Source organism: Trachypithecus francoisi, unplaced genomic scaffold (assembly GCF_009764315.1).
Source record: "Trachypithecus francoisi isolate TF-2019V2 unplaced genomic scaffold, Tfra_2.0 Lachesis_group7, whole genome shotgun sequence".
In the NCBI taxonomy this organism is placed as follows: domain Eukaryota; kingdom Metazoa; phylum Chordata; class Mammalia; order Primates; family Cercopithecidae; genus Trachypithecus; species Trachypithecus francoisi.
This window is the reverse complement of record NW_022681472.1, coordinates 53,964,535-53,989,009: the sequence shown is the minus strand read 5'-3', so window position 1 is coordinate 53,989,009 and position 24,475 is coordinate 53,964,535. Positions and strand designations below refer to the sequence as shown.

Below are 24,475 nucleotides of genomic sequence, written 5' to 3'. Positions count from 1 at the left end.
AATGACGCGCGAGCCCGCCCCCAGCAGCCGCTGTCGGGCAGAGGCGCTGCTAGGGTTGGTGGGTCCCACCAGAAGCGAGCACGGCTGGTGCTGGGGCTTCTTCTCCCGAAGGGGCTGCAAGAGGGAAGACTTAGCCATGTCGTCCTTGATCAAAAGGGTGATCAGCACCGCGAAAGCTCCAGGGGCCATTGGACCCTACAGGTAACGATGCTGGTGTGAGCAGTGACGGTCCCGGGGCGTGTGGGTTCGGGGATTCGGGCCCGGTTGGGGTCCCTCCGGGTCAGAGCCCCAGCGAACACGCAAGGAAATTGAGCCTGGAAAGGGGCAACGCACCCGAAGACCCACAGAGAGTTGGGAGCCACGATGGGAGCGGGAGCCTGCACTCCACGGGATTTTGCTCGTTCTGGGGCTGCCTCGCTGCGGAACCGAGCCTGCCAGACAGCTCTCCCCATTTAGAAGTCTTCAGACCCTGTGTTTTTTGGGGGAAGGGGGTAGTTTTTGTTTTCTTGGTAACAGCTTTATTGAGATATAATTCACGTACCATAAGATTCACCCCCTTTAACATGGACAATTCAGTGGCTTTGACCATACTCACAGTTATGCAGCCATCACCACTTTCTTCAGAACCATTTTCATCACCCCAAAAATAAATCCCATCCCCATTAGCATTCACTTCCCATTCTCCTCTGCCCCCACTCTCCCCCCGGCCCCTGACAATCTACTTGCATCTTCATGAATTTGCTGATTGTGGACATTTCCCATAATTTAATCATAAAACGTGTGGTCCTTTATGACCAACTTCTTTTTTTTTTTTTTTTTTTTTTTTTTTTTTGAGACGGAGTCTTGCTCTGCCACCCAGGCTGGAGTGCAGTGGCCTGATCTCAGCTCACTGCAAGCTCCGCCTCCCGGGTTTACGCCATTCTCCTGCCTCAGCCTCCCGAGTAGCTGGGACTACAGGCGCCCGCCTCGTCGCCCGGCTAGTTTTTTGTATTTTTAAGTAGAGACAGGGTTTCACCGTATTAGCCAGGATGGTCTCGATCTCCTGACCTTGTGATCCGCCCGTCTCGGCCTCCCAAAGTGCTGGGATTACAGGCTTGAGCCACCGCGCCCGGCATGACCAACTTCTTTCATTAGCTTCATACTTGGTCTACCCCTCTCTCAATTGAAAAGACCCCCATCAACAGCTCCCTCCTTTGAACCTCCTGCTGTGAGAAAAGGCACTGAGTTGTAGCAGAACAGAAATTATTACAGAAAACTTGGAAATAAAATGCAATGGGAGTGAGAGGGCAAGTGGGGTAGGAAGTAAAGGAGAAAAAAGACAAATTGATTTTAACTTGGGGTGGAAGAGGAAACAGAGCCCTCCCTCAATTGAGAAGAGCCCTGTCAACAGATGTGGTTGTCTCTTCTGTGGAGAGCTGAGTTCCTTTAACAGAAATGCTTAGCAAATCCCTGCACATCTACTCAAGCCACTGGTTTCTACAACATATGGAAATGCATTGTAATGTTTATCAATTCATTGCCCATTCTTATTTCCCACTACTAAATACAAATCGTAGCAAACATTATTTTCTAAGACTGTGCCAACATACTCTAGCTAAATATATGTATACTGGCCAGAAAGTCTAACCTGTTTTTGTTTCCACTTGTGCTTTTGTTTCCACTTGTCAGAAGTGCTTTTAAATGGAAAAGTTAATTTTATTTTTAAGCTTCATATTCTTTTTTTTTTTTGAGACAGAGTCTCGCTCTGTCACCCAGGCTGGAATGCAATGGTACCATCTTGGCTCACTGCAAGCTCCGCCTCCCGAGTTCACGACATTCTCCTGCCTCAGCCTCCCCAGTAGCTGGGACTACAGGCACCCGCCACCTCGCCGGCTAGTTTTTTGTATTTTTAAGTAGAGACAGGGTTTCACCGTATTAGCCAGGATGGTCTCGATCTCCTGACCTTGTGATCCGCCCGTCTCGGCCTCCCAAAGTGCTGGGATTACAGGCTTGAGCCACCGCGCCCGGCATGACCAACTTCTTTCATTAGCTTCATACTTGGTCTACCCCTCTCTCAATTGAAAAGACCCCCATCAACAGCTCCCTCCTTTGAACCTCCTGCTGTGAGAAAAGGCACTGAGTTGTAGCAGAACAGAAATTATTACAGAAAACTGGAAATAAAATGCAATGGGAGTGAGAGGGCAAGTGGGGTAGGAAGTAAAGGAGAAAAAAGACAAATTGATTTTAACTTGGGGTGGAAGAGGAAACAGAGCCCTCCCTCAATTGAGAAGAGCCCTGTCAACAGATGTGGTTGTCTCTTCTGTGGAGAGCTGAGTTCCTTTAACAGAAATGCTTAGCAAATCCCTGCACATCTACTCAAGCCACTGGTTTCTACAACATATGGAAATGCATTGTAATGTTTATCAATTCATTGCCCATTCTTATTTCCCACTACTAAATACAAATCGTAGCAAACATTATTTTCTAAGACTGTGCCAACATACTCTAGCTAAATATATGTATACTGGCCAGAAAGTCTAACCTGTTTTTGTTTCCACTTGTGCTTTTGTTTCCACTTGTCAGAAGTGCTTTTAAATGGAAAAGTTAATTTTATTTTTAAGCTTCATATTCTTTTTTTTTTTTGAGACAGAGTCTCGCTCTGTCACCCAGGCTGGAATGCAATGGTACCATCTTGGCTCACTGCAAGCTCCGCCTCCCGAGTTCACGACATTCTCCTGCCTCAGCCTCCCCAGTAGCTGGGACTACAGGCACCCGCCACCTCGCCCGGCTAGTTTTTTGTATTTTTTTAGTGGAGACGGGGTTTCACCGGGTTAGCCAGGGTGGTCTCGATCTCCCGACCTCGTGATCCGCCCGTCTCGGCCTCCCAAAGTGCTGGGATTACAGGCTTGAGCCACCGCGCCCGGCCCCCTACTTCATATTCTTAAAATGTCTCAGCTTTAAAACTATTGGATCTTATAGTATGCATTGTTGGATACTTTCTTTTTCTAAGATAATTTTTTGTTTATTTTTAATTCTTCACTAAATTATACTTTGTAACCCCTTTTCAATTTTTTTCTATTTAAAATACAGTTTATAGTATCTGCTCACTGTTAAAGAACCAAAATGGGAAAACTTCTACAGCTGAAACATTTGAACTCTTATAGATGTGCATTGAATGCCTACTATATGCCAAGCACTTAGGAGTACAAAAATGTATAAAGACAACCCAGTGTGAAAAACATTAATATATATGGGGAAAAGAAAAATGAACATTTTAATTTAGCACATGCTCTATACCAGGCACCATGACAACCACCTTCTCTTAAGTCCCATCCCCATTTTACAAAAAGAAAACTGAAGCTCAAAGTCAAGGTCAGAGAGTCTACAAGTGACATTTTGATTTGAAGTCAAGCCCTAGCTCCCTCCTTTAAACCTACTGCTGTGGGAAAAGACACTGAGATGTGGCAGAACAGGAATTATTATAGAAAACTTGGAAATAAAATGCAGTGAGAGTGAGAGGGCAAGTGGGGTAGGGAGTAAAGCAGAAAAAAGACAAATTGATTTTAACTTGGGGTGGAAGAGGAAAAAGAAGATTTAGGAAGGTTCCTTGTGAGAGGTAGTCCTTTGGTTTTGAAGGTTGGTTTTGTCATTTATAGTAGTGTTGTAAAGTTTGATTTTTAAATTAATATATTAAGGATTTCAACAGGAAGTCATTGAGTGAAGGGCATGGAGGTAGAAGTCAGGTAGAGGGAATGGCTTGAGTGAGGGCATGGAGGTAGAAGAATGCATGGTATAAAGATTTTGGGGAGAAAGTTTTCATAATTCAAGTGCTACTTCTATCTTTTTTGTTTGTTTGCCAAATCTGTATATCACTTACAATTTACTTAACCTATTTCTTTGAGATGGCTAACTTCATTTTATTTAACAAGTTAATTGAAAAGGGAAACTTTACAACAGTACACGAAATAGAAAACATTTCAATAGAAAGTAATAGTAAGAAAACCTCAATTTTAGAAAAGGTGTTATTAAATTTTAGCTAGACTAGACATTACAGTTGGCTCAAAATCTGAGGCCTGCTCTCTCTTTGTTAAGAGTGAGGTTTCTTTAGCCTGGTACTGTGTCTCACGCCTGTAATCCCAGCACTGTGGGAGGCCAAGGTGAGAGGATTGTTTGAGGTCAGGAGTTCAAGACCAGCCCGGGCAACATAGTGAGACCCAATCTCTATTAAAAAAAAAAGTTTAATTAAAAACTTTCAATTGATGTTTTAATTTGTTTTCTAAAGATGATTTTTTTTTCTCCTTAATGTAATCAAATGGGGTAGAATCATCATTGCTAACATTTACTGATGCTTACTCAGCAGCATCGGGCACTATTTTTTTTTTTGTTTGTTTGTTTGAGACAGAGTCTCGCTCTGTTGCCCAGGCTAGAGTGCAGTGGCACAATCTCGGCTCACTGCAACCTCCACCCCACAGATTCAAGTGATTCTCATGTCTCAGCCTCCCAAGTAGCTGGGATTATAGGCATGTGCCACCACACCCGGCTAATTTTTGTATTTTTAGTAGAGACAGGGTTTCACTGTGTTGGTCAGGCTGGTATTGAACTCCTGACCTAAAGTGATCCACCTACATTGGCTTTCCAAAGTGCTGGGATTACAGGTGTCAGCCACCATGCCTGGTCAGCACCAGGCACGGTTCTAAGTGATTTATATGCATGGTTATATTATAGTCCCCATTTTTCAGATGAAGAAACTGATGTGTGCAAAATTAAATAATTTGCCAAAAGTTACACCACTAAAAAGTGATGTAACAAAATTTGAATTTAGGAAATGGGTACTAGAGCCTAGTCTTAATCATTTACTTTGTTGTCCCTGGTGTAGATTGAAAAAAAAATTGGAAAAGGAGTCTTTTTCTTACTGTGTTTTACTGTGTATGACTGACTCCTTTGAGAATACTGATTAAGAGTTGGACTTTGGATTTGAATTTTTGTTTTGCCTCTTTTTAATTATATAACCTTGCAGAGTGACTTAACCTCTCTTAGTTTGCTTCTTTGTCTTCTAAATGGGCGTAAATAATACCACTTGATAAGATTATTGTGGGAATTAAATAAAAGTGACCAATAAAAATTAGATTTTGGCTGGGCGCAGTGGCTCATGCCTATAATCCCAGCACTTTGGGAGGCAGAGGCGGGTAGATCACATGATCAGGAGTTCAAGACCAGCCTGGCCAAGATGGTGAAACTGCATCTCTACTAAAAAAAAAAAAAAAAAAAAAATTAGCTGGGCATGGTGGCGTATGCCTGTAATCCCAGCTACTCGGGAGGCTGAGGCAGAGAATTGCTTCAACCTGGAAGGCAGAGGTTGTGGTTAGCGGAGGTCACGTCACTGCACTCCATCCTGGGCTACAGAGCGAGACTCTGTCTAAAAAAAAATAAGAGAGAGAGAGAGAGATTTTAGCAGGATACAGGTTGTGGTGGTTTCCAATACTAAATGGAAGAATATAAACTTTATTTTGTATATAATGAGGAACAATCAAATATGATTTTTGTTGTGGTTGTGTGTTTGTATGTGTGTGTGTTGAGACAGTGTCTCACTCTGTTACCCAGGCTGGAGCCAGGATCATGGCTTATTGCCGCCTCAACCTCCTGGGCTCAAGCCATTCTCCCACCTCAGCTTCCGAAGTAGCTGGGACTACAGGCCCAAGCCACCATGCCTGGATAATTTTTGTATTTTTTGTAGAGCTGGGGTTTCACCACGTTGCCCAGGCTAAATGTTTTTAAACAAGGTGGAACATGATCAGATCTTTTAAGAAGATAATTCTGATAGTAATTCCGATAGAAATTTGGAGGTTAAGAGAGTGAGAATAGTTAGGGAATATTGTAAGTGAAAATTTGTAATCTTTTTTCTCCTTCTGCCCTAATGTCTTTCTCTCAATCACACAGTAGTAGTATTTAAAAAAACACTTTTACCTTCAAACAAGAGGGACACAACCAAATCAAAGTGATTATTAGAGACACTTTGTCCTGGAGCCTGCTAAAGAGTATACCCCTTCCTTGACCTATTTAGAGATACTCTGTGGACTTTGTTCAAGAAGGAAAGCATAACAGTAATGTTGCTGGTTGACTTGAAGGTGAGTGGGAGTCAACTGTCTTTATAAAGCTGAAAGCAAAAGAGAAGGGAATCATTGTATAAATGTGCCAATATGACAAGAAAAAAAAGCCACCAACCAGCTTCGTGGTGTGGAGACTTCCAGGACATTGTGCCTCTTGTGCACTAGGTGACTAGAAATCGTGCTTATTTTCAATATTTAATGTTTAAGAAAAAAACAAACTCCAACTAACTACTTATATTCTGATAAAGTTAATTGGACATGTTTTAGGAACCTTTTGGAAACAAGAGTTTTTGTGCATGGAGTGCGTAGTGAGTACACTTTTTGAGAATCCTGGGTCCTCTCCAGGAAGAATTCAAATGTGTTGAACTTTCAGTCTCTGGCATTGGAATGGATGGGGTGTTGTCACTAATTAGCCAATCAACTCGGCACATTTCAGGAATACTTCCAGACAGAACCTTGAAAGATTTCAACATTGCATTGCTTTGCATTGCGCATATTGCACACTGTCCTCATAATTATGAATTTTTGAAGCAGTAGCCCACGTGGCATAGACTATGATGTGAGAATTATTAGAATGCTTTTGAAAGTGTGGTTACCCTTTAACCTGGAAGTAGAACAATGCACTTTTAAATTTTCTGAAGTCCAGCCACTTGTCTTTGGATAGTAGGATTCTTATGCTCAGAAAGTGTCAACTAGACAATTATTCTTATGAACAAACCTCTTTAGATCTATAAGAGATAACTCACATAGCTCAGATGGACTCAGCTCCAGTGCTTACTTTTTATATTTTGAAAATAAAAGAGTTTCGGCCGGGCGCGGTGGCTCAAGCCTGTAATCCTAGCACTTTGGGAGGCCGAGACGGGCGGATCACGAGGTCAGGAGATCAAGACCATCCTGGCTAACACTGTGAAACCCCGTCTCTACTAGAAAATACAAAAACTAGCCGGGCGAGGTGGTGGGCGCCTGAAGTCCCAGCTATTCGGGAGGCTGAGGCAGGAGAATGGCGTGAACCCGGGAGGCGGAGCTTGCAGTGAGCTGAGATCCGGCCACTGCACTCCAGCCCGGGCAACAGAGCGAGACTCAGTCTCAAAAAAAAAAAAAGAAAAGAGTTTCTTTTTACTATCATGAAGTTTCTGATAAATAATAATGCATATGGTCTTAAAGTATGTTTCATATATGGGGAAAGCTGAAGGCCCTTTGCACAGGACCTAGGGCAGATGGCCTAATTCTACACAGGACAGTTAATGAAAAACAGTGTTATTGATGGTATTATTTAACCCGAGAAAAGATTACAAATTAACAAACTCAGTAGTTATCTATTTGTAGACCAGTGTGAAAGCCAGATAGCTGAGAAAACTTTCTAGACTTTCTGAATCTTGTTACCAAGTTTAAACATACCTCCTTAGCTCTCTCCAAAGCATTTGCTATAAGTCGACAGGTCCTGCTAAAAAGACATTCACTGACAACCAAAATTGTTTATGCTACTAAGTGGTTAAAGGGCAAAACATCAGCAAGTAGTTATAGTGTACCTACTGTATGCAAGGAATCACCTACACCCTACAGAGCTACAGAGATGTGGTAAGACATTACCCCAAACTCAAGGAGTTTAGAGTCTAAGATACCTTGGGAGATAGGATAATAACAGGATGAGTTACAACACAAGGCAGGATCCTGTACATAGTATAAGGAAGATACAACCAGAGCACTCCTGGGATCCAGGAGAAAGAAAAGCTTAGTTACTTTGGGAAAGAGTGTGTGTGTGTGTGTGTGTGTGTGTGTGTGTGTATGTGTTTAGTGTAGTTTTATTTATAACAAAATATTGGAAGTAATGGTGACTAATTAAATAAAGTATATCCATATTGTAAAACATACATAGCTGTTTCAAAAAATGAGGAAGCACTCTACATATACTTATGGAAAGATCTTCATGATATTCTGTTGAGTGAAAAAAACAAAGTGTACAAGAATGTTTAATATACCATATTTTATGTAAAAGAAGAGAGAAAATATATATTTGTTTTGGTTATCTGTTCTTTAAAGAAACTGGATGAATACCTGAAGAAGAACAATGGTTCTGGGCTGGGAACTGAGCACATAGGGAACAAGAATGGAAGAAAGACTTTTCACTGCAATTCTTTGTATATATTTTCTGGATTTTTGAACCATATGAACTCCTATTCAAAAATAAATTATAAAGGAAAACAAAAGATGTGGTCAAGAAGACCAGGGAAAACTTCATTAAATAAAAGAGGAAAGTTTGGAGCATGTTGGAAGATGGAAGAATAGGGAACTAAAAGAAGAGGATTAAAATGAGACTATCTTAAATTTATAAATAAGCATGGAAATTTTAAAACAAATTTCACTTTTTTTTCTTTTCTTTTTTTTTTTTTTGATACAGAGTCTTCCTCTGTCGCCCAGGCTGGAGTGTAGTAATGCAATCTTGGCTCACTGCAACCTCCACCTCCCAGGTTCAAGTGATTCTCATGCCTCAGCCTCCCAAGTAGCTGGAATTACAGGTGTGCACCACCACTGGCTAAGTTTTGTGTTTTTTAATAGAGACAGGATTTCCCCATGTTGGCAAGGCTGGCCTTGAACTCCTGACCTCATGTGATCTGCCCGCCTCAGCCTCCCAAAGTGCTGGGATTATAGGTATGAGCCACCATGCCCTACCACATTTCACTTCTAAATTAAAATTACATTAAGGTTTCTTTCTTCAACATCTTAAAAAAACAGACAGGCTTTCTTCATCCCAAAACTAATATGATTCCTATAAAAAGTGGACTTGTTTGGCTTTTTTTCGGGTATCAATGTATTGTATTCTTTTTCCTGTGATTTTATCCTACTTCTGAAAGTTAACATCTTCATGACAGAAAAAGTCAGTTACAGAAGTAAGCACTTACAGAAATGAAGTTGTATTAGTTCGTTTTCACACTGCTATAAAGATACAACCCAAGTATTTATAAAGAAAAGAGGCTTAATTGACTCACTGTTCCGCGTGGCTGGGGAGACCTCAAGAAACTTACCATAATGGCGGAAGGAGAAGAGGCACATCATATATGATGGCAGGCAAGAGAGAGAGTGTGTGTGTAGGAGGAACTGTCAGACACTTATAAAACTGTTAGATCACATGAGAACTCACTATCATGAGAACAGCATGGGGGAAACTGCCCCCATGACTACTTATGTTTTTAAAAGTGCTCTTGAAATTGCATTTTTTTGCTTTACAGCTATATTGAGGTATAAGTTACTTATAAAAGTTACCCATTTTAATGGCTGGGTGTGGTGGCCCACAACTGTAATCCCAGCACTTTGGGAGGCCGAGGTGGGTGGATCACCTGAGGTCAGGAGTTCAAGACCAGCCTGGCCAACATGGCAAAACCCCATCTCTACTAAAAATGCAAAAATTAGCTGGACGTGGTGGCTCACGCCTGTAATCCCAGCTACTTGGGAGGCTGAGGCAGGAGAATTGTTTGAACCTGGAGACGGAGGTTGCAGTGAGCTGAGATTGCGCCACTGCACTCCAGCCTGGGTGACAGAGTGAGACTCCATCTCAAAACAACAAGTTACCCATTTTAATTAAGTTACTCACATAGTGTGCCATGAGTTTTTGCAAATGTATAGAATCATGCATCCAAATAGTCAAATTTTAAAACATTTCCATCACTCCCAAAAAATTCTCTTGTACCCATTTATGATCACCCCTGGCCCCAGACAACAGTTAATCATCTGCTGCTGCTATTGTCCTTTCTAAGGTTTCATTTAAGTGAAATAAGACAATATATAGTCCTTTGTTGGATCTGTCAGTGGGTGCATGTGTGTGCATCTTCCATTTTTGCTATAAATAATGCTATTCTGAACATTCACATAAAGTCTTTGGACATATGTTTTCATTTCTCTTGGATAGTTGCCTGGGAAAGAAATTGCTGAGTTGAGGCTCAAGCCTGTAATCCCAGCATTTTAGGAGGCCAAGGCAGGAGGATCACTTGAGTCCAGGAGTTTGAGACAAGCCTAGGCAACACAGCAAGACCTCATCTCTACAAAAAATAAAAATAAATAAAAAATAAAATTAAAAAGTAGCCAGGCATGGTGGTGCACACCTTTAGTCCCAGCTACTTAGGAGGCTGAGATGGGAGGATCGCTTGGGCCTGGGAAGTCAAGGCTTCAGTGAGCCAACATCCTACCACTGCACTCCAGCCTGAGTGACAGAGCAAAACCCTGTCTCTGAAAGAAGAGTTTGCTGGGTTGTATGTCAAATATATATTTAAATTTTTAAAGAAACTGCCGAACTATTTTCTAAAGTGGCTGTACCATTTTGCATTCCTACCAACAGTGTATGAGGGTTGCTCCCCATCATTGCCAATGCTTGTTTTATCAGTGATGTCTTAGTGTGTGGTTTTGCTTTGCATTTCTCTAATGACTAATAATGTTGAGCAAATTTAATGTACTCTAACTCTTTGTATGTTTTCTTTTGTAAAGTATCATTTGCTCCTATTTCATTGGGTTGTCTTCACATTATTGACTTATAAGAGTTCTTCTTATATTCTGGATATAGGTACTTTATTAGGTGTATGTTTTGCAAATATTTTTCTCCCAATCTATGACTTGCTTTTTCTTCCCCTGACCCCTTTTTTAATTTTGGGTCTCTCTCTATTACCCAGTGCCAACTGAGGCTGGAGCGCAGTGATATACACATGGCTCACTGCAGCCTTCAACTCCTGGGCTTAGGCAATTCAATCACCCTAACCTCCCGGGTAGCTGGGACCACGGGTGTGCGTCACCATACTCGGCTGTTTTTCATTGTTTTTTGTAGAGACTGAGTGGTTGCCCAGGCTGGTCGCAAACTCCTGGTCTCAAGCGATCCTCCTGCTTCACCCTCCCAAAGCACTAGGATTACAGCACCCAGCCCCATTTCATTTACTTAAACATATCTTGATAGGCCGGACGCAGTGGCTCACACCTGTAATCCCAGCACTTTGGGAGGCCGAGGCGGGCAGATCACAAGGTCAGGAGATCAAGACCATGCTGGCTAACATGGTGAAACCCTGTCTCTACTAAAACTACAAAAAAAGCCAGGCGTGGTGGCGGACGCCTGTAGTCCCAGCAGTCCCAGCTACTCGGGAGGTTGAGGCAGGAGAATGGCGTGAACTCAGGAGGCAGAGCTTACAGTGAGCCGAGATCATGCCACTGCACACCAGCCTGGGCGACAGAGCAAGACTCCATCTCAAAAAAAAAAAAAAAGATAACTTTAGTAAATAAAAGTTTTTAATTTTCGTGAAGTCCAATGTATCTTTTTTTTTTTTTTTTTTACCATTTGTACTTCTCTGTCCTATCAAAAACATCTTCTAGCATTGAATTTTGTGTTTTATATTTATATAAATACACTAGCTTTCTGTTTATTGCAGTCAAGCTGTGTTAGTCGACAGGACCATTTACATTTCAGGACAGATAGGCATGGACCCTTCAAGTGGACAACTTGTGTCAGGAGGGGTAGCAGAAGAAGCTAAACAAGTAAGTCATTTTCCACATTTGAGGTTCCCTTTTCTACTACCTTTTTAAGGTTGGAGAGTATTAAGAATCCACTTGCCTGATTTGTTTTATAGAGATTAACAGATAAATGTTTTTTAAACTACTTACTGCTTGATTTAACATAGTTTTCGATCTAAGAGTTGGAAATTTGATGAATCATGAATCATCTAACAACCAAAAGAGAGATTCTACCTCCTTAACACTAAAGTCACCTTAAACCTGAATCATTGACATCAGATGACATGCTGCCACTTCCACATGGATTGGGAAATTTTCTTTTCAGGGCCACTGACCTGCCCCTCCTAAAAAAAAAAAAAATTACCACCACAGAAGTAAAAAGTCAACATTTTAAAAAATAAGCATGGGGAATATAATTCTAATCCAATAAATATAATTAAACCATAATGTAGGCCAGGCATGGTGGCTCATGCCTATAATCCCAGCACTTTGGGAGGCCGAGGCTGGCAGATCACTTGAGGTCAGAAGTTCAAGACTAGCCTGGACAACATGGTGAAACCCCATCTCTACTAAAAATACAAAAACTAGCCAGGGGAGGCCAGGCACAATGGCTCACGCCTGTAATCCTAGCACTTTGGGAGGCTGAGGTGGGCAGATCACCTGAGGTCAGGAGTTCAAGACTAGCCTGGCCAACATGGTGAAACCCTGTCTCTACTGCAAATACAAAAATTAGCCAGATGTGGTGGCATGTGCCTGTAGTCCCAGCTACTCAGGAGGCTAAGGCATGAGAATCATTTGAACCCAGAAAGTGGAGGTTGCAGTGAGCAACATATAATTAGAATTATATTCCACATGCTTATTTTTTTAAATGTTGACTTTTTACTTCTGTGGTGGTAATTTTTTTTTTTTTAGGAGGGGCAGGTCAGTGGCCCTGAAAAGAAAATTTCCCAATCCATGTGGAAGTGGCAGCATGTCATCTGATGTCAATGATTCAGGTTTAAGGTGACTTTAGTGTTAAGGAGGAGGAATCTCTCTTTTGGTTGTTAGATGATTCATGATCCATCAAATTTCCAACTCTTAGATCGCGCCACTCCACTCCAGCCTGGGCGACAGAGCAAGACCCCGTCTCAAAAAGAAAAAGAAAAAAAAAATTAACCCAGTGAGGTGGCACATGCCTGTAGTTCCCGTTACTCAGGAAAATGATGCAGGAGAATCACTTAAACCTGGGAGGTGGAGGTTGCAGTAAGCCAAGATCGCACCACTGTACTCCAGCCTGGGACACAGAGCAAGACACTGTCTTAAAAAGTAAAATAAAATAAAATAATAAACTATAATTTTATGCATTTACTGAGTCATATAATGCTGAAAGTTTGTTTTGTTTTGTTTTGTTTTGTTTTTTTGAAACAGCCTCGCTCTGTTGCCCAGGCTGGAGTGCAGTGGCGTGATCTCAGCTCACTGCACCCTCTGTCTTCCAGGTTCAAGCAATTCTCTTGTCTCAGCCTCCCAAGTAACTGGGACTACAAGTGCCCGCCACCACACCTGGCTTATTTTTTGTATTTTTAGTAGAGATGCAGTTTTACCATGTTAGCTAGGATGGTCTCGATCTCCTGGCCTCATGATCCACCCACCTCAGCCTCCCAAAGTGCTGAAATTACAGGCGTGAGCCACCGGACGTGGCCTAGCTGAAAGATTTTTAAAAACCTAAATGTCCACTCATAAAGAACCGGTTGAATAAATTCTGCTAGATCAATACAACTAAAGTAATGTGGAAAGATCTCCAACGTAAATTGTTTCATGGTAATAAAACCAAGATGCAGAACAGCATGCACAGTATGCTACCGTGTGTGCTTTTGTGTTTAAAAATATGTATCATAAGCATTGACTGTACCTAGAAGGATATACATTAAGTTAGGAACAGTGGCTACCTCTGAGGTGGGAAACATGGGAGAGAGAGAGAAGGGTGAGAGAGATCTTTACACTATATATGCTTTTTAAATAGCTTTTGAGTTTGTTGTTGTTGTTGTTGCCATATCCATGTATTACCTATTTAGAAGATTATTTTAAAAGACACAAGAATATAATGAAATATTACATTGTGACCAGCAAAGTGGGAAGGAAGAATGAATCCAAAAAAAGATGTTTTTCCAGAAGCCAGTGTCTCAAACAGTTATATAATTTACTAATATCATTTTTTGAGAAAAAGGAAAAAGAACTCTTTAAAGTCAAATATTGCTTTAAAAGAAAACATGTTTTAATGCTTACTAGCTCATCCTTATCCTTGAAGTGGTATCAAATGAAGAACCCCAGAAATTATTTCTGTGGACATTGGCCGAACAATTAACACATTTTAGCACTGAAGAAGGGACTTCAACCCAGTATTTTTACGCACAAAAGGAGACGACCTTTTCACTGTATTTCAGAAAGACTCATTCTATTAAAGGGAAGCCAAGAAACACACTTGTAAGCTTCCTAACAAGAGTAGAGAATATTTTTCTGCAACATAAGCTATTTAAGGAGGTATTAGTAAAAGATGATTAATTGAATGTAATTAAAGCTTTAAATCTAACATCAGTGACTTAGGCCTTTCTTGGCTTGGTTCACAGGCTCTTAAAAACATGGGTGAAATTCTGAAAGCTGCAGGCTGTGACTTCACTAATGGTGAGCAATTTGATATTATTTCACCTTTCTTTTTGATATTTCTTTGGTCTTTTTCAAAAATATATGGCATCCAGTAATATGCCATGCCATGTCTTTGTTACTACTTGAAGTTGTTTTAAACAGCAACTGTTCTCTTTCGCTTCTTTGGTCCCATTTCAGTCCCATTTTAATCAAGACAGTCTCAGAATCATATAGTCTTTTTCTAAGTAATGTTTTGGGTCAGACCAAATAACTAAACCTAATGACAATGTTTATATCTTCTAGTGGTGAAAACAACTGTTCTTCTGGCTGACATAAATGACTTCAATACTGTCAATGAAATCTACAAACAGTGTAAGTAATTTGGCTTTATTCCTATTTTCCATTTTTAAAAAGAAATAAATCTGGTCACATTAATGAATGTGTATTATGAATTAAGAGTGGTAGGAGATGCTAAAGAAATGGTCATAGATCTTGTCCTAAAAGAATTAATAATCTGATTGGAAATAGGTTGTATACACCCCATGAAAAAGTTCTAAGACATTTCTATTGCATTCCCTAAAACAATGTAGTGAAACCCTACATACCCATTTTTCAAAAGCTTAATTTCATTAAACCCTTTTCAGGCTTTTTAAACTCGCCTAAAAAGTTTTTTACACATAGGTTTTATTTACTATTGCTGTATGGTCCAGCCACCATCTTTATCCTGGCTCTCTCAGACTCATTAGTTAGTTACTTAATATTTCTATGCCTTGGTTTTCTCATATGCAAAATGGAGATAATATACTCCTACCTTATAGGATTGTTGGAATGATTAAATGAGTCAGTACAACGTGTAAAGCACTTAGATGCTGGTGTGTTATAAGCACTGAGTAAATGTTAGCTATTATTAACATTGATGGCATAGTGGGGAAAATTGGTGTCCCCACCACCTAGTGGGATGAGGCAAAGGTATAACATGGAAAAAGCATCATTACTTATTCTCTCCTGAAGAAATGACTAGAAAAGACCAAAGCTGGCAGAGGAAGTACTTGCCAAAATTGCTGGAGATGGGCACTTGTTCCCTATTTAGTTAAATAGTTTATAAATATCACTTTAAAAACAAAACTCCACATCAAACAAGATCAAAATGTTAGAGTATGTATTTCTTTTTTCTTTTTTTTCTTTTTTTTTTTGGCCAGAAAGCTAAGAGATTTTAAAAAGTGTTAACTATCGTAGGAATCGTATAGCAAAATATTTTATCAAACAAATCTGATAGTGAGTCTCTTTTTTAAAATGTTGCTTAAAGCCGGGTGCAGTGGCTCACATCTGTAATCCCAGCACTTTGGGAGGCTGAGGTGGGTGGATCATTTGACATCAGGAGTTTGAGACCAGTCTGGCCAACATGGCAAAGCCCCATCTCTACTAAAAATACAAAAATGAGCCAAGCGTGGTGGTGCACACCTATAATCCCAGCTACTCGGGAGGCTGAGGCAGGAGAATCTCTTGAACATGGGAGACAGAGGTTGCAGTGAGCTGAGATTGCACCACTTCACTCCAACCTGGGTGACAGAGCGAGACTCTGTTTCAAAAAAATAAAAATAAAATGTTGCTTATATCTAAGAACTGACCAGTATATGAAGCACTTGCCAGATTCTTAGTTGTAGAGTATTGAATAACAATACAATATCTGAAAACTAAAATAAAACTTTTCACTTGATCTTTATTTTTTCAACTCTTCTCTATTAAAAAAATGAAATTCTTTTAAATTCAGATTTCAAGAGTAATTTTCCTGCTAGAGCTGCTTACCAAGTTGCTGCTTTGCCCAAAGTAAGTACACTTTAAATGACTAATGTACACAGTTTTCAATGTCTACATTGTTTTTCTTCTATAAGTAAACTAAGCACTGTGAAAGGAAACTTAAAAGAAGTAGCCTGGGCAGGGTGGCATACCCTTGTAATCCCAGTGCTTTGAGAGGCCAACACAGGAGGATCGCTTGAGGCCCGGAGTTCTAGACCAGCCTGGGCAACATAGCAAGACAGCCATCTCTACAAAAAAAAATTAAAATTAGCTATGCATGGTGGTGGTGCACACCTGTAGTCCCAGCTACTTGGGAGGCTGAGGTAGGAGGAACACTTGAACCCAGAAGATTACAGCTGCAGTGAGCTGTAATCGAACCACTGTGCTGCAGCCTGGGTGACAGTGAGATCTTGTCTCTAAAAAAAAAAAAAGAAAGAAAAGAGATAGATCCTGCTTCCCCAGGGACTTAAAGTCTGAAAGGAAATACCCTATATTACATGCTTGAAAAAAAAAAAACCTTCTAAGACAACACATGAACATAGAATCAAAATCAAAATACTTCAATTGTGAGAAAAGGCCGGGCACGATGGCTCACGCTTGTAATACCAGCACTTTGGGAGGCCGAGGCGGGTGGATCACGAGGTCAGGAGATCAAGACCATCCTGGCTAACACATTGAAACCCGGTCTTTACTAAAAATACAAAAAATTAGCTGGGCGTGGTGGCAGGCTCCTATAGTCTCAGCTACTCAGGAGCCTGAGGCAGGAGAATGGCGTGAACCCGGGAGGCAGAGCTTGCAGTGAGCCAAGATGGTACCACTGCGCTCCAGCCTGGGTAACAGAGCGAGACTCCATCTCAAAAAAAAAAAAAAAATTGTGAGAAAAAATTAAATAGCAGCTGTACTGTTGTAATGTTACTTAGGGGACTATAAATTTGAGCCAGATTTGTTTATGAGTTCTGCAGTAAAAATTTCACCTGGCTATTGTACAATTAAGAATCTTGGCTGGGCGTGGTGGCTCACGCCTGTAATCCCAGTACTTTGGGAGGCCTAGGCGGGTGGATCACAAGGTCAGGAGATGGAGACCATCGTGGCTAACACAGTGAAACCCCGTCTCTACTAAAAATACAAAAAAATTAGCCGGGCGTGGTGACGGGTGCTTGTAGTCTCCGCTACTCGGGAGGCTGAGGCAGGAGAATGGCGTGAACCCGGGAGGCGGAGCTTGCAGTGAGCCGAGATCGCGCCACTGCACTCCAGCCTGGGCGACAGAGCGAGACTCCGTCTCAAAAAAAAAAAAGAAAAGAAAAAGTATCTAAACCTTCCACTAGAAAAATAATCTCTAAACCAGGGGCACACATATTTCTCACCATTTTGATTTTGCTACTCTAACTCGAAGCTTAGCAGCACGATATTCCTGCCTATAAAAAAGCAGCTCTTACTGACTTCTACTTGCAGTTTCTACTAAAGAAAAATTATGTTTTAAGAGTGTAATTTGTATTGCTTTAATTAGTTGTTACTTGGAATGATCATTATCAAACCTATTAAGGTACTGGTTGTAGTAGAAAGAGCTCTGAACTTGGAATCAAAAGACAAGGGTTCAACCTCTGCTATCTAGCTTGTGACTGGAATGAGTTAATTATTCCTTCTACACTTCAGCATATCATTCTGTGAATTGATGGGAAAATATCTCTCTAATAGGGCTGCCATGAGACTCATGTAAGCTAATATAGTATATGAATATACTTAGCATGGTAACCTGGTCTATTATAGATTCTTGGTGAATATTTCCTTCTCCTTTCCTTCCTTGAAAAGCTTAACGTTAAAAATGTTATATTGCTGTTAGTTTCATGTTTTTAGTAGGTATTATAGAGTTTGCAATTTGTACAAAATGATTAAAACAAATTATTTCGTTTTCCTCACAGGGTAGTCGAATTGAAATTGAAGCAGTAGCTGTCCAAGGACCGCTGACAACAGCATCACTATAAGTGGGCCAGTGCTTTGTAGTCTGGACTTGTTAACATTTTAATTTTTACAATTTTACAATGTAACATCTTAATTAACCTTTTAATTTTCACAATTGATGACAGTGTGAGCTTGATGAAAATATCTGAAGTTATTATGGAAATACCATATAATAGGGAGAGTTGAACATGAATTGAAGATTAGAGAAGGAATCCAGTTGCTGTTTTAAATTACGCCTGTATTACTGAATATAGGAAAGAGATACCCATTACATAGTTACTCAATAAATAAAAGAGAAACAACAGGTAGGAAAGAAGAGTAATTATTCCTGAGAAATAATCAAGAACATATCTAATTCAAACTAATGATGTGAACGATTTAGTTTTCATGTTAGGTATGGGATTCTGCTCTTTCTTGAGTAAAATTTAAGTGTTTAAATTTGAGGTCAAGGAGAAGAAAGTGGACCAAAATTTAATATAGATAATATTTTTCTAATGGAAATAAAAGAGACATGCAGATTTCCTTTGGTGTGATTTTGTTCACTTATTTCTTAACAGTTTAATACATTAAAACATATTGCCTAGTTGGGGTGGGTAAAGTTAAAATCTCCAACTATTTCATTTTTCAAAGCCTACTTCTGACTTCATGCACTTTTACACATTTTATTTTTTTCAGCAGTTTTAGCCAACTATTATTACATGAAACATTATTTAAACTTTCTAGTCTTCAGCAGTTTTGGCCATTTACAGTGTTGCAGAATTTGCATGTAAATTTTCACATTTGTAGACATCTTTTTAATCTCTGCTCTATCTGTCCCCCCTTTTCATGTCTGATATGATTTATATGGACTTCTTTTTTTTCCATTATCAGTCTTTGCCAGAAGTTTATCCCTTTCATTAATCTTTTTAAAGAACCACTTTTTGGCTTTGTTGATCCTTTCTATTATATCTTTCTTTATCATTATTTCTGCTCTTATATTTATTATTTTCTCCAGTTCATTGATAAGTCACATTTTTCTACTTTTAATATTGAGTCTTTTATTGGTAAGTTACAGACACCCAACTCAAACTAGTATTAAGTGGAGAAAAGAGATAAATGCATAGGCTTAGGTCGCAGAGGCCAGAGTACCGCTGGCTTTAGGCACATGTAGCCCAAAAACCTCACGGCTCCATCTGTCTCTTGGGGGAAGATGCTGCAGACCCCAGATACAGGCTATGAGTGCGCTAACCCCAGCAGAAAGATAACGATTTCCTGATCTCTCTGGCAGAAGAATCTCAGGGAAGCCTCTGATTGGTCCAGCTCAGCTTAAGGGCCTGTTCCTAAGCCAAAGCCAGGAAATTAGACAGCCTGGCCAGGTTAGGTCTAGGGGGAATAGTTGTATATAGGGCATGACTTCAAAATCAAACTCTAGAATGAAAGAGCTGGAAATAAGATGCTGGTACCCACGTTAATTAATTTGTTAGTGGCTGGGTCGTGGCTTGGAGTCTTCCTTTCCACTTTGAAGGAGAATCACTAGAATTTGTTAATTTTGGGGAACATTGCATGTTGGTCTTTTTCTTTCCTTCCTTCCTTCCTTCCTTCCTTCCTTCCTTCCTTCTTCCTTCCTTCCTTCCTTCCTTCTTCCTTCCTTCCTTCCTTCCTTCCTTCCTTCCTTTCTTTCTTTCTTTCTTCTTTCTTCTTTCTTTCTCTTTCTTTTATTCTCACTCTGTCACCCAGGCTGGAGTACAGTGGCACAATCATGTCTCATGGCAGCCTCAAACTCCTGGCTGAAGCATTCCTCCCACTTCAGCCTCCTGAGTAGCTGGGATTACCGACACCACCACACCTGACTAATATTTTTATGTTTTTGCAAAGACAGCATCTCATTGTGTTGCCCAGGTTAGTCTTGAACTCCTGACCTCAAGCTGTCTTCCCACCTCAGCCTCCCAAGATTAATTTAAAGTCTGCTTTTTTTTTCTAAAGGACACAACAAATCAAAAGAAATAGTATGTTTCTGTAAAACAATTCAGGTAAAAAATACACAATCATAAACTTTTTAACACTTTATTAGTTCTAATAAGATATTTATTCAATCAAAATTATAAATGTTGACCCAGCAGTACGAATAATTTCATTAAAATTTTGGCCATAATTTCCCATAAAGCCAATTACTTTCAGTTATAAGGAAATTGCCATGATTACATAAGAATAAAGAACATTTGTTACCAACAAATATTTATAGAATGACAAATGTGTACTAGACTTAGGGGAGGAGAATGAAGTTTGAACTAACTTTCCTGCCCTCAGAAGAGCTTACAATTTTTCTCACTTCTGCCATGTGTTTAGCAATTGGAAAGCATGAAAAATAATTCCAAATAAAGGATTCCATTTCAGTAAATTATTCATCTAGCATAAATCATAAACTGTAGTCAGCTAAGCCCTAACATACTTAGGCAGAGTTGCTTTCTCTGCAGCACTAATCAATGTTTATGAATACAGCAAGAATTACTGGAACATTCTCTATAACCTATTATCTCCATTGGATTAAGTGCTGGCTCATTGACTCAACAGACTCAAAGTTCTATTGATAGTTGTGCTTTGACTAACTTGTTATTGCAACAAGTTTTGCAATTTAAAAAAATCCCCCATATACATCAACATACTAACAGTGATCATCGAGATGAATTATGGGTAATATTAGACTTCATATTTTAAAGTTTATATTTTCTGAAGTTTCTACAATGAACATGTATTGTTTTATACTAAGAAAAAAGTAATTATTTTAATAACCTCCTTCTTTTGTAATTATTGCCTAAAATAGTCATTCTGTGTTACCTATAAGTACCTAGGCAGAAAGTGTTATTTCTACCCCCACAAAAAAAAAAAAAAAAGTTGTTTAAAAACTCTTATATCCAGAAACTTGAAGATAATCTATACTGATTCACTAAATAACTGCTATTTGAAATCACTATTGCTTTGTTCTCCATGGAACTGCTAGGGGTGTGGTGGTGGTTGGAAAAGTCACCATTGGGCCTTGTGACTTCCTAGTGAGGTGCTGGGCCCCAAACCCCCTCTCCAACCCAAAGCTACTCTACAACAGTACAGCTGCCATGGAAAGCCTCTTCTCTTGTCATTGAATGACTCTTTTTTGTTTGTTTGTTTGTTTGCTTGAGATGGAGTCTCGCTCTGTCACCTAGGCTGGAGTGCAATGGTGCATCTCAGCTCACTGCAACCTCTGCCTCCTAGGTTCAAACTATTCTCCTGCCTCAACCTCCTGAGTAGCTGGGATTACAGGTGCCCACCAACACGCCCAGCTAATTTTTGTATTTTCAGTAGAGATGGCGTTTCACCATGTTGGCCAGACTGATCTGGAACTCCCGACCTTGTGATCTGCCCATCTCAGCCTCCCAAAGTGCTGGGATTATAGGCATGAGTCACCGCACCTGGCCAAAATGACTTTTTAAAGTGTCTAGAGTCTGTAATCCCAGCTACTCAGGAGGCTGAGGCAGGAGAATCGCTTGAACCCGGGAGGCAGAGATTGCAGTGAGCCAAGATCGCGCCACTGCACTCCAGCCTGGGTGACAAGGGCGAAACTCCGTCTCAAAAAAAAAAAAGAATCAGGGCAGGGTGTGGTGGCTCATGCCTGTAATCCCAGCACTTTGGGAGGCCAAGGCAGGCGGATCACCCGAGGTCGTGAGTCCAAGACCAGCCTGACCAACAAGGTGAGACCCCGTCTCTACTAAAAATACAAAAATTAGGTGGGTGTAATGGCGTGCACCTGTAGTCCCAGCTACTCAGGAGGCTAAGGCACCAGAATCCATTGAACCCAGGCGGCGGAAGTTGCAGTGAGCCAAGATCACGCCACTGCACTCCAGCCTGGGTGACAGAGTGGGACTCTGTCTCAAAAAAAAAAAAAAAGTGTCTAGAATCAGGGTCACACAAATCAATTCAATACAACATGCATTATTTTTAAATTTATGCGATAGTACAAATCACTATGCTTACTTTTATTAAGAAATTTTAAGGCCAGGCGTGGTGTGTCATGCCTGTAACCCCAGCACTTTGGGAGGCCAAGGCAGGCAGATCACTTGAGGTCAGGAGTTCGAGACCAGCCTGGCCAACATGTTGAAACCCCTTCTCTACTAAAAATAGAAAAATTAATCTGGCATGGTGGCACATGCCTGTAGTCCCAGCTACTTGGGAGGCTGAGGCAGGAGAATGGCTTGAACCTAAGAGGTGAAGATTGCAGTGAGCTGAGATCATGCCATTGCACTCCAGCCTGAGAGACAGAGCAAGACTCTGTCTCAAAAAAACAACAACAAAAAAGAAATTTTAGAAATATCTATATTCTATGAGAAAACAAAATGAGGCAGATCTCAAAACAAAATTGGTATCCCCAATTGGTTTCTCAGAACTCTTTTTCTGGAAATTAGTGAGGTTTGCAGACCTCTGTCCCCAGTGGTGGATGGAAGTAGCATGTTTATTAATTTCAGTAGCACATTATTAAACTGAAAGAGTGTTTTAGAATAATATAGGTTGGCCTTTCTTCTACCTTTGGGAGTTATTAAACCCTGGCTTTGATGTCCAGAGAACTCTTTCATTAGGCACAAGAATAATGATATAGTTGTTAACTTTTAACAACTCAAATGTTCCCCAATAAATGTGCTGAGTGGCGGTACTGACGAGTAAAGTGAAAAGCCTGCCATTTGCCTGTACATGGATTACTAATGCCAACTTTTGTTGATACTAACAGGAACTGGAAGAGAAATTCCATACTTGTCAGCTGCTCTCTGAAATTACACTGATTCTGCGTAGGCAATTAAAGCCTTGAGATTATAACCAAACACTCATAAGTTTATCAACTCTGGAGAAATGAGAAGCTGATATAGTTTTAGATGTTATGACATCTTATAAGCAAATGCTTTCAACATTTCAAACACGGCATGCCTTGCTATCTGGTGTGGGGAGAAAGAAGAAGGGAAGGGTCATTCTCCTTTTACCTTACCTTTTGCCTTACACACATTTGTATGTGGGCAAATGAATGGCTTTATGATGTCCACATCGCTGGTCTTTGTTAAAGAGAATTCAGATTTGGATCACCAAACTATCTTCATAAAAATGGGATATGCGACCAGGTGTAGGGGTTCAGCCTGTAATCCCAGTACTTTGGGAAGTCAATGCAGGAGAATTGCTTAAGCTCAGGAGTTCAAGACCAGCCTGGCCAACACGGTAAGACTCTGTCTCTACTAAAAATACAAAAATTAGCCAGGTATGGTGGCGCCTGCTTGTAATCCCAGCTACAAGGGAGGCTGAAGCAGGAGAATCACTTGAAACTGGGAGGTGGAGGTTGCAGTGACCAGAGCATACCACTGCACTCCAGCCTGAGTGACCAAAAAATAAAAAGATATTTGCCATCTCTAATAAGCTATTATATTTACCAAAAGAGTACAATGTAAACCCTACTAGGATTATTTGACCATGACCATCCAACATTCTTTGATTAGTTAAATGTGGAAAGAAACCTTTTCTTAATTAAGCAATTCTTAATTCAAGGCCCAATGTGGAATAAACCATTTGCTCAGAGTGGTATGGGTGTTTTGACTGCTCAAAATATGGTAAGAGCTTTTACTCCAAAGTCTAAATGGAAAAAGCAGTCAGGTAATAGGTTGACCGCACATTTCTTCTTTTAAAAAAAATAAATAAATAAAATTATTTATTTATTTATTTATTTATTTACTGTAGAGACAGGGTCTCCCTATATTGCCCGGGCTGGTCCCGAACTCCTGGGCTCAAGCGATTTTCCTGCCTTGGCCTCCCAAAGGGCTAGGATTACAGGTGTGGGCCACCATACCCAGCCATTGATTACACATTTATACCCTGTGGGTTCCTCAGGGGTTGGCACTACTGGCCAAGAATTTGAGTCTGGTCTGGGTATTTCCTAGATTTGCAAACTGGCACCCCCTGCTGGTAAATGCAAATGTTCACTCCCAAGAATGAGAATTGGGAAATTTGTTCATTTCCATCCCAGTTAGAGGTACATTAGGTACAGAAATAATGAAATTATCTTAATTAAAAGAACACAACTGAACTACAAAGTGGTTGCACAGCACCCCAGGGATAGAAAAATCCAGCCCTGCTGGCAGTTTCTCTGTGAACAACTCATAGAGAGTTGTCCATCTTGTGCATTTGTCCATCTTGTGCATTTTGAATCTGGGGACAAAACCGGTCATCTCCTTTCAGGGTCTGGGGACCTAGGATCAGAATACATTTTGCTTTGTTAAGACTCAGTCTTAAGCAAAAGGAAAAATTTCTAACGTAGGAAAGGATCAATCAGTGGTTTTACATGCAGTTTTCACAGTACAAGGGCTATGTAAATTGTCATTTGTGTTTTAAAATGTGGATATGTAGCCTATCAGACTGGGTCTCGCCCTTAACTTCTCTGTATTCTATTATGAGATTCGGAACTCCCCAGAGAAAGCCTGCTCTCTTGCAAAGACAGCTTTTGATGAAGCCATTGCTGAACTTGATACATTAAGTGAAGAGTCATACAA

At 40.3% G+C, this 24,475-nt stretch overlaps 1 protein-coding gene across 1 annotated transcript; it reads left to right on the top strand.

Moving 5' to 3' along the window:
- The first annotated feature begins 11 nt into the window (after window positions 1–11).
- RIDA (reactive intermediate imine deaminase A homolog) lies at window positions 12–18,467 on the top strand. Its single transcript, XM_033202710.1, has 6 exons — window positions 12–201; window positions 11,489–11,594; window positions 14,174–14,228; window positions 14,493–14,561; window positions 15,961–16,016; window positions 17,906–18,467. Exons 1-6 carry the CDS (start codon window positions 137–139, stop codon window positions 17,966–17,968), a joined length of 414 nt encoding a protein of 137 aa, XP_033058601.1. The 5' UTR covers window positions 12–136; the 3' UTR covers window positions 17,969–18,467.
- The last annotated feature ends 6,008 nt before the right edge of the window (window positions 18,468–24,475 follow it).